The 9493-nt window shown below is 38.6% G+C and overlaps 1 protein-coding gene and 1 pseudogene across 1 annotated transcript; one reads left to right on the forward strand and one right to left on the reverse strand.

Moving 5' to 3' along the window:
• Positions 1 to 444: 444 nt before the first annotated feature.
• Positions 445 to 7218, forward strand: LOC145778882 (uncharacterized). The gene is made up of 5 exons (XM_082590471.1): positions 445 to 653; positions 1329 to 1454; positions 3680 to 3742; positions 5333 to 5461; positions 6615 to 7218. The coding sequence occupies exons 1-5, from the start codon at positions 447 to 449 to the stop codon at positions 6888 to 6890; spliced, it is 801 nt and encodes a 266-aa protein (XP_082446597.1). The 5' UTR covers positions 445 to 446; the 3' UTR covers positions 6891 to 7218.
• LOC145778300 (protein GVQW3 pseudogene) lies at positions 4057 to 4588 on the reverse strand (annotated as a pseudogene).
• Positions 7219 to 9493: the final 2275 nt, after the last annotated feature.

Consider the following 9493-nt stretch of genomic DNA (forward strand, 5'->3'; position numbering starts at 1 on the left):
ATTCTATATATTCTGGTTCAGCTGATTACCCACCTGCTATCTTCAAATTACCCACATGTGGGTAATTACCCCCATAGGTTAAGAACCACTGCTATAGACGAATTCTACTGTATAAAATTTGTTTGAAATGATAAAGTGATAAGATTTTGTGACGCCATAATGATGATAATTGTTATTGCAAGAACCGCATTTTTTAGAAGCAAATTGAGCTAATACCATAATTTTAAAAGCACAATTCTTTTGTTGATAATCTTTATAATATAATCCTTATGCAAACATATTTTCCTTTAAGAAATTGGTTCACAATACTCCATTCACAGGCCGCCTTGGGGATGTCAATTTTTGTAAATTATCTGAAAACACTAATTTTTTATGCCAATTATGACATTGTAATTACAACGTATATTTTTAATCATGTAAAACTAATAAAAATTTGTGATTGACCAATGGGTTCACTCGTTGAAGACTTGAAAAGAACAGTTTCAAAACGCCTGAGAAATGCATTGCAAAGTATTCGATTTTTCTTTAAAAAGGAACGAAATCAAAAAGTTGCTTTTGTGGTTTGTTTTGTGGTAACTGCCATAAGTGCCGGAACTATTATTTTGTCAGGTTTGCTGGTGGCAAGACCAGGAATTTGGGCTAAAGGATTCCTCGTAAGTAGTCAACATGGCAATGACAATAAACTTAACAGACAGCACAATCGGTCGCTTTTACGTCTACAGACGTTGAATCAATGTAAAAGCGACGGATTTTGCTGTCTGGGTTCACAACAAAATATTTCCGTTCTGTTTTTTGGTTAGCCTATAAAATGTTGCTGTCTGTAAGCAGGTTGATACAGACGTACGGTGCTTCTATTATTATGTGAAACTAAATTTCAGGTTGTAACCGTTTTCATAAATTCTGGGAAAAGTGACCAGACTAGTTGTTCCTATGATGTAAAACTATCCACGGCATTAAAAAAAAATTGACACACTGGTTCAATTAGTTTGGTCACAAATAACACAAATATTTAATGCACCTTTTGTGTCTTACAACACTCATACGTTTTCAATGGGATTGTGATTATATCGTTTCTACTGTAACAGTACCGCTTGTAGCGTTCATTCTGTCATAAGATTCTGCCCACACGCATTCAACACTGGACTACACTTTTAGCAAACGAGTTATCAGTTCTTTAATATCATTCTAGTAGACTCTAGTAGATGCGCATAACCTTTCACCCAACTTTAGACTACTCTACTCTTTTACTAGCAAACTGTTCCAATAGGTATATTTTAAATGTAACGAAATTCTAAAGCTACTTTTTAATTTTGTTGTTTTGTTTTTAGAATTCCACTTGTTTTGTGCAAAGCTACCACCACGCTGGCATAAGAGAATGCTCATGTGGTAAGGCGTGTCGTTCCATCTATCCATGCATTCAACTGATCGTTGAATACAGTGCCATCATATACAATGTGAGAGTTTCATTGTAACAAATGTAGACATAGCCTACTGCGCCAAGTTACAGTTTAATATTGCTAAAGAGGCAGTGCTTATGGAACTTTCAAAAAAGATATAGCCTACCAGAGGTTTTTGAACATATCATGTTTTATCTAAAAATAAGAGGTAAACTTGAATTGGATGATTTCCTCCAAACAAGCTTCCATCAATGCAAATCTTAGACACTGGAAGAGTACTTTAGGGAACAACCGCTTCCCACAAATTTTGCTCCCCCCAAAATTAGTTTTTAATGCTCTTACAACGTTACATGTTGAATGATGTTTCACAAATATTTGGCTGCATTCAGTAGCTATATTTTCAAACAAACTCTTTATTTCAAATATTTAATAGTTTTCCTCCTTCAACAGTTGCTTTTACTAGACAGCCACTTCCTCTAGTCCAGATCTGGTCGGATCCGTATCCGATCTGGAAAAGATCTGGACCAGATAAAGTGGTTGTCTGGGTACCCACCTAAAATGTTCTTTCTAGTTACGTCACTGCTCACATAGTTAGTTTAATTCAATTAGAACAAACAAAAACTAATGCATTGAAATCAGTCACTGGTGCCCTGTTTATGTTAAACTGCTTTATAAAACCGCCAGCACTGCAAAAATGTCTCAAGGCAAAAAGTTTTTCTATAGCTTGAGCGGTCCAGGCTAAGCTACTCCAGTACTTCTGCTACCGAACCAAAATTACTTCAGCTAAGTATAGGCTCATCCTGCGCAGGGGCTCCGGAACGATTTTTGACTGGGGAACAAGATTACGTAAAAAGGGCACTTTTGTTTACTAAAAGACCAATTTTTTTTTCAAGTTTTAAGATAAGACATAGCGATAATGCTAATCAATTAGCTCACTATGTATTGAGTAATGATAGCCTACTTGTGTCCGGTATACAAAGAAGGGCATTATGCTATGTTATCATGATGTAACCTACTGTCAAGCCTTAATGCAGCCTGCAGCCATGGTCGCTAAAGCTAAGTAGTGCTTGAATGACCGCCGGTGCTACCTCCTCAATCGGCCAAGTTTGGCCGCCGGTCTCTTCTAGCCAATTATTTAATTTCGCAATAGAATGATCGTGGATTAACTGTGGAAGATATGTAGTATCAAAGAGTGGCGCAAAATTAGGTCAGCGCGTCATAATCGCCGCTGTTGCATTGTGCGGGAATATTTGTTATTGATGGAATATATCCATCTGCGATCACCAGCGCTGTAAGTCTTGTTTGTAATTCCCGACGTTTATTTTAACAAAGTCTTAATCCGAAGTGCTAGTTTACATCGGCTGGCAATATTGTCGTTTTTATGTTGATTCGATGTTGTCGGACATTGAATCGTTGTTAAAAAGGAGAACTGGGTTAGTTGACATCCGAGGGGAAAACATTTTTTGATCATATTTTGCAACTATTATGCTTCTTTTAGTAATGTCCTTCACATCATTGAAATAGTTATTTTATTACCTTGCCTTCAGCGTCAACACATGTCGAACGTTGTTTTTCGTTGCCAAAAAGAATTCTAGGGGAGTGGCGAACTTCTTTAAAATCAGCCACATTGGAGACACTCGTGTGAGTGTCGTTAGATGGTCCCGCAGTACTGGATTACAATCCCGATAAAGCAGTTATTGCGTGGTGCAACGATTCTATTGTAAAACGTCGCCCAGTACCAGACTTCAACAACGCTAAGTGATCATTTTAGCATTGCTGCAAGTTTAATTCTATTTACTTGTGCTATCGATATTTTTATTTTGGCCTCCAAGCACGCAGATTTGGCCGCCAAGAAGGAGCTCCCGGTAGGCCACGATGGCTGCCGAAAAAACAGCGAGTTTTAAGGCCTGTATTGTGTTGCAAAATTTTGTGCCTTAAATATTATTTTGAGGCAAAAATGAAAGATTATAATTAGGCTAAAGGCGAATTGCAGAAATTGTTATAGGCCTACTGCAAAATGTACAGTAGCTTACATGACTTTAAAAGGGCACCATTGCCCCCCCCCCCTGCCCCTCCATCTGCAGAAAAATTGAGGGCAGGGGGGCATCCGCCCCCCTGCCCCCCGCTTCCGGCGCCCCTGATCCTGCGCTGCGTTGAAAACGTTGTGCTTTGCTAAGACAAAGCGTTTGATTGATTTATCTCAATGGTTCATCTATTACTTAAAGCTTCGTTCTCGACTAAAAAAAAATTGAAAGCACCTACTGAGTTTTGTTTTCATACAGGGGACCACTTCAGTGGTATCAATGATTCATAAAGAAGAAAGTATTGGACACACAGTGGCTGAAGTAAGACCTTTAATAATTTTCTATAAACTAGGCTACATGAAAATGCAGTAAACAGTTTGTCGTAACATAGTTTATAGCCTATACGAGGTCCGGCTAAAAAGAAACGAGACTGGTGAATTTTAAAGTTTATTAAAACCCATAGCAAGTGAAGTTCACTTTGAATACGAAGTACAACTATAATCTGACCTCTAACGGTCACCTTCAAAATATTCGCCATCGGCTTCCACGCACTTTGTCATTCTTCTTGACCATGCCCTGAAGCATTCTTCAAATTCCCTTTTTTCTATTGATTTGATGTGTGCTGATTGGTGAATTCACAGTTTTCCATTGCTGGCTCTTTCTTTTTGTCTCAGGATCGTATTGAAAAATTCATGATTCGTCTCCAGTGATGACCCTTTTTAATATTGTTTCATCTGCATCAATTTATTCAAGGATGTCTTGACACACAGTCAAACGACGAGCTTTCTACTCTTGTGTCAAGAGCCGTGGAACCATTTTGACACACACTTTTCGCATGCCCAACTTTTCTACCAAAATGCTTCGGACTGTTTCTTTATCAAGTCCAAGTTCGCCAGCCATAATTCGAATAGTGAGCCGGCGGTCACTGCGAACCAACTGACGAACCTATTCGATGTTTGCATCTGTCTTGGAAGTGGAAGGCCTTCCTGATTTGAGATCATCATCCACATCCTCCCTGCCCTCCACAAATCGCTTGTGCCATTCAAACACTCTTGCTCTCGACATGCAAGAATCACCATAAGCCTCAAGCAGCATCTTCAAAGTCTCTGTTGCAGTTTTTACAAGTTTAACACAAAATTTGATGTTGATTCTTTGTTCAGTTGTCATTTTGCAAAATTGAAAACAAAATCACTTTATTCAATAAAAAAGTTTAATGGAAATTGTTAACAGATACTTTACCACCTTCACTTAACTCTCCCTAAGAACAAATGCAACAATGTCATTGTGACAACACATCTGTCGAACACTCAACAGATGTTATGAAACTCTGTGAAAGCATTGATTCGAGTGAGACTTTTGTATTGCGCAGTCTGTGGCGTCAGTCTCGTTTCTTTTTAGCCGGACCTCGTATATCGTAGTTTATATAAGAAGTATATAAATGACTTACTGCTTTCTGATTGGTCAACTCTGCTTCATGGTGCCGAACTACAGTAGGTAGGTTTAGGCTACAAACACACTTATAAACCGGAATACACAGGAAGCCTACTAGAGAGCAGCCAATCTTTGATTTCATCGTCTGAAACAGAGTTGGCAACCTCAATGCAAAAAGGACAAATGTTGTTAAATGCTAACTAGGTTTGCTGCAGGTTGGCTTCTATTTCGGCTAAAAATCAATGGCTTGTGTCACGTAATTTTCGGTTAACAGGTAAAAACGTTAAAAATGTATCAAATTACCTTCCTTTCCCCTACCACAAGAAAAATTTTGATGTTGCAAATGTTACTTGATGGACTAAGTTCGCTCGTCATGGCATTATCCATTTGATCAGTTTGATATTTTCAAACAAAAGTAGGCTACTGTACGAACAAAATACGGCTATCTTCATACAATCCACCATATCCTTTTATTTACAGTGCTCGTTTGATCCGCCGTGTTACTCGACCTTCAAAACCAACAATGAATCTGTCAACCGATTTCTGATGAAATATGGCACTGCAAATGCAAAGTATCCCTGCTATTACAACTTTAAAGATCATGAAGATGTAAATTATTTTATGCTAGCCTATTAGATTATTTACATCATAAAAATTACTTTTATAGAATATTTGTTAGCTCAATTAATTTGGAGAGCGCATTTTACCTCCAAAAAGTAGTTTTTAATCCAAGACTGATAAAATGTTTGCAGGCCTAAATATTTTAAATGTTATAAGCTGGGTAAAGGGTTATAACCCGGGGTGGGTAAAAGTAAAAACTGAAATCAGTAAATTGAAACCAAGAACAGCTTGTTAATTGTTATTGAACACCCCAAACAAAGGTTGCTGGCTTGCCAACTTAAAAAGCGCAACTTCATCTACAGAAGCAAAATGACAGTCGATATATATTCAAAAGCTCAACATTTATAGATAGCCTACAAAGAATGGTAATACACAGGCGATTGAAGTATGGGCAGCAAATTTAGTCTGCTCTATAACCGGGGTGTGAAAACCGTAGCCCGCTGGCTAAATGTGGGTCTGCTATAGCAGGAGCGAGCTTAAACTTTTGGCCTACGGAAAGGTCCAAATTTAAAATAATATGTGGCGAGCCAGACGATTTTCATTTATGTCTTAAGCTTGCAACGTTGAGTAAACATTATTTTTTGTTTGGCAACCCGACAAGTTCAACCAGTGCAAACAAGTCTTTACCTAGATCCCTTGATCTCTTGATTGCTCTCACTGTGTCACATTTTATCTGTGGTAGCCTAATTCTATTCGCTTGCACGGTGCGCAAAACTTAAATTAATTTTAAATCCCCTGCACAAGGAAAACCAGACAAATCCGTTGCTGGTTAACGTTTGAATAGCTTACTCGCGTGCTATGTATGAACAAGGAGTGAACCCATCCGCCGAGCATTCCGCTGCGGTTCCGGCTATCCGCGCTCTGTCTGAAGGCACCTTTAGCTTCTAGTTGTGGCCCACGGACCAAGCTGGTTATGTGTATTTGGCCTAGCAGTGCTGCAAGTTTGCACACCCTTGTACTATTGCCTCAAAACAAAAAAAACTTGATTCATGGTTGTCAGGAGTAAATTGTGCAAAATAGAATGTAGTCAAGGTTCTCCAACCTATGCTTGTATGCAGGGTAGGTCTACTGCAATACACCGTATAGGCTAGTCTTTATTTAAAACTGCCGTAGCTTAATTTAAAAACAAATATTTTTTCAGGTCGTGATTCAAATGAAGTTTTCTGATACCGCAATCATTCTTTCTCTTGCCATTCCAGCATCAGCCCTAATCATTTCTGGATTGGGAGAAATGTTTTTCTTGACGGTACTGCTGAAAAATCGATGGAAACATAAAACAACCATAATTGAATTGTCGCCAAAACGTCAACCACGAATTCCGAGACGAAGACTTAACAAGAATTTACTTAATTTTAGCCCCGATAAAGAAGTGTTTGCTTCTGCACCTCCACGACCCTACATCAACAACAAGTATTGAAACCATTTGCTTTCATATCAAATTTCAACTTTCTCTCGGTTGTTAGGGCCTTAAAAATTTTGGGCCCATAAAGTCATCTCGGGTCTAAAAATATTCCGTCGCTGTCGACTGAGAGTTGTTGTACATTCAAACTAAAACGAAGTACCTTCTGATTATAAGATATTACCCTATCAGTTCGTTGTTGTATCGGTCATCTGAACTCAAAAAAGTACCTTTTCAATTTCATAGTCTATGACAGGGCTAATCAACTGGCGGACAGCGATCCGAATCCGGACCTTCTGGGTGTTGAAGGTGGACCTCGGGCTATAACTTCATTGCCACATTTTAGGGCCTCTTAAAACAGATTTCCATTCGGGAAAAGCAATTTTTGTGCTTGTACAAGGAGCTGGGGGCTTCTCTCCCAGACCTCCCAACGCTTTGCCGTTTTCTCTGATGTGCGATCCACACAGCTATAGTACAAAGAAACACAATACATTTTTTTCCTTTTTTATTTCTTTGTGTCAGATAAAAATCCAAGTTCTTGTTACATACTACCTGAAAAGTGTTCGGTGCTCGTACTGGTTGTTTAATTTTTGTGGTTGCATGTGAAATATGCACCGGACCGCAAAAATATTCAACTTGTCAAAATGGACCTTTGCTAACATTAGTTGAGTAGCCCTGGTCTATGCTTTGTCGGGAATGTGTAAATCAATATCAAACTTTTTGTGCTGTGCACAGTTTACCTATAACAGTGTTAGATAATATGAGCAGAAGACTCAGCCTACATAACATATGCTATGCGCAGCTTTGTCTTCATAGAAAAAAAAAATGGCTGGACTCAGAACGTGAAACTGCCGTTTAGACGAGCTCCACTCATTTTTGCCATGTCTAGCCTATCAAATTTTGGTTATTTAAAAATAAAAATGATAAAAGGAAGCTCGAAAAAGATAAAAAAATTATTTAACCGCATCGTACACCCCGTCTAGGGGCCCAACAGTTTCCTGATATTTTAAATTAAAAAAACAAGTGAAAATACTACAACAAAGGCTTGAAATCATCAATCAATCATCATCAATCATTTTATTTTTCGTCATTAACGCGTCCGGGATGAAAAAGATACTAACTACAAAAATCGATATAGACCTACACCTACCAGCACGTTAATGAACGGGAAAAGGTGGCAAAACCTTGAAAGGTTTAAAACGTGCCTGAATGGAAAATCATGTAGTAGGCTATAGCCTATATCAGTAGTTAGCACGGCCACAAAACCCAAAAAACAAATAGCAAAAAATAAAACAAAAACAGAGAGAAGCACACATGTAGTAATGAATGACTAATGAATGCCTAATGAAAAGTGTTGTGGAATGAATTTGCCAGTTCCAATATTGAGGTGGATGAGCAGTCATATTACAGTGGTGGGCACTAGTAACTTTTAAAGTAACTGAGTTACAGTTACAGTTACTTCGCTCAAAAAGAAACTAGTTTCAGTTACAGTTACCGTTTTTTAAAAAGTAACTAGTTACAGTTACAGTTACTAGTTACAGTTACTTTTCAAAGAAGATGCATGTATATGAGTACTGATCTACAACTATTCTTCTTTCTATGAAGTACAAGTTGAAAAATACATGATAAAGGGCAAGATGATACTTTGTTCGTAGCTGTTGCCTAACTACAAAACAGCGACCACTCCGCTAGCTGTCCACATACTATAATGCTTCTAAGAATCCATAATCTAACCCCAAAACCAAAACGTCCGCCAACCGAATATAAAACAATAAAAAATTGAAAAAACGACATGCACAGGACACTCCGTGATAAGCAATAAAGCGTGTCAATATTTTTATACGGGTATCTAAAATGAACGAAGAGTCACAACATCAATTTCCTTTCAGAAACATCAATATTTCAAAAAATGTTGATCGCTAAGTCCAGCTTGCTTTGGCTCCAAAATATCCTTTCCAAGGGAGAGCAGTCTTGCAACAGCAGCACTGGAGGGGATAGGGGTATTGTATGGTTTGGTTTTTGAATGGTTTTTGAATCTTTAACTTCGGACTGACAAAGCCTTGATAGGTTATTCCTGGTACTTGTTCGCATACTTGTAGAAGCTCTTGACGCAGGGCCGGTTACCGAGATTGGCAAAGTGAAGTTTTCCGATTGTTGAAGTGTTGTTGCCGAGAAATTATTCCATTCACTAGGTGCCGCTGAATGAAGAGCAGTCCTGAAATGCGTTGCTCAAGCGCACACCCCGAGAGTCGCACCAGCGCCGCGTGATCTTGAGCCCGACGCGTAACCACTGAGCTAACGGGGCGGACGCAAGAACAAACGCCTCATGGCTTCATTGGGGAATGCATCAAACGTAACTGCCTTTGTTGGGTTACGTTCGAAAAATTCATTTAAAATTTTTGCGGCACCAACTTCCTTTTTCTTTTTTTTTTTCAAATAACAGAGCAAAAAAGTCATTTGTTGCATGCCTGTCAACATCAGTGTCGCTGTTGCTTGCTGCATCGTCGATGTTGAAATTGCTGTGGTTCTGTAATAGGTTAACAATTTTGGGATGTAGAGGCGTCTTAATTTCTTCACCCTTGTAAAGCCAAGAAAGTCGGAATTGTGGGTGAAAAGCAGCA

This window comes from Aplidium turbinatum, chromosome 10 (genome assembly GCF_918807975.1).
Source record: "Aplidium turbinatum chromosome 10, kaAplTurb1.1, whole genome shotgun sequence".
Lineage (NCBI taxonomy): Eukaryota > Metazoa > Chordata > Ascidiacea > Aplousobranchia > Polyclinidae > Aplidium > Aplidium turbinatum.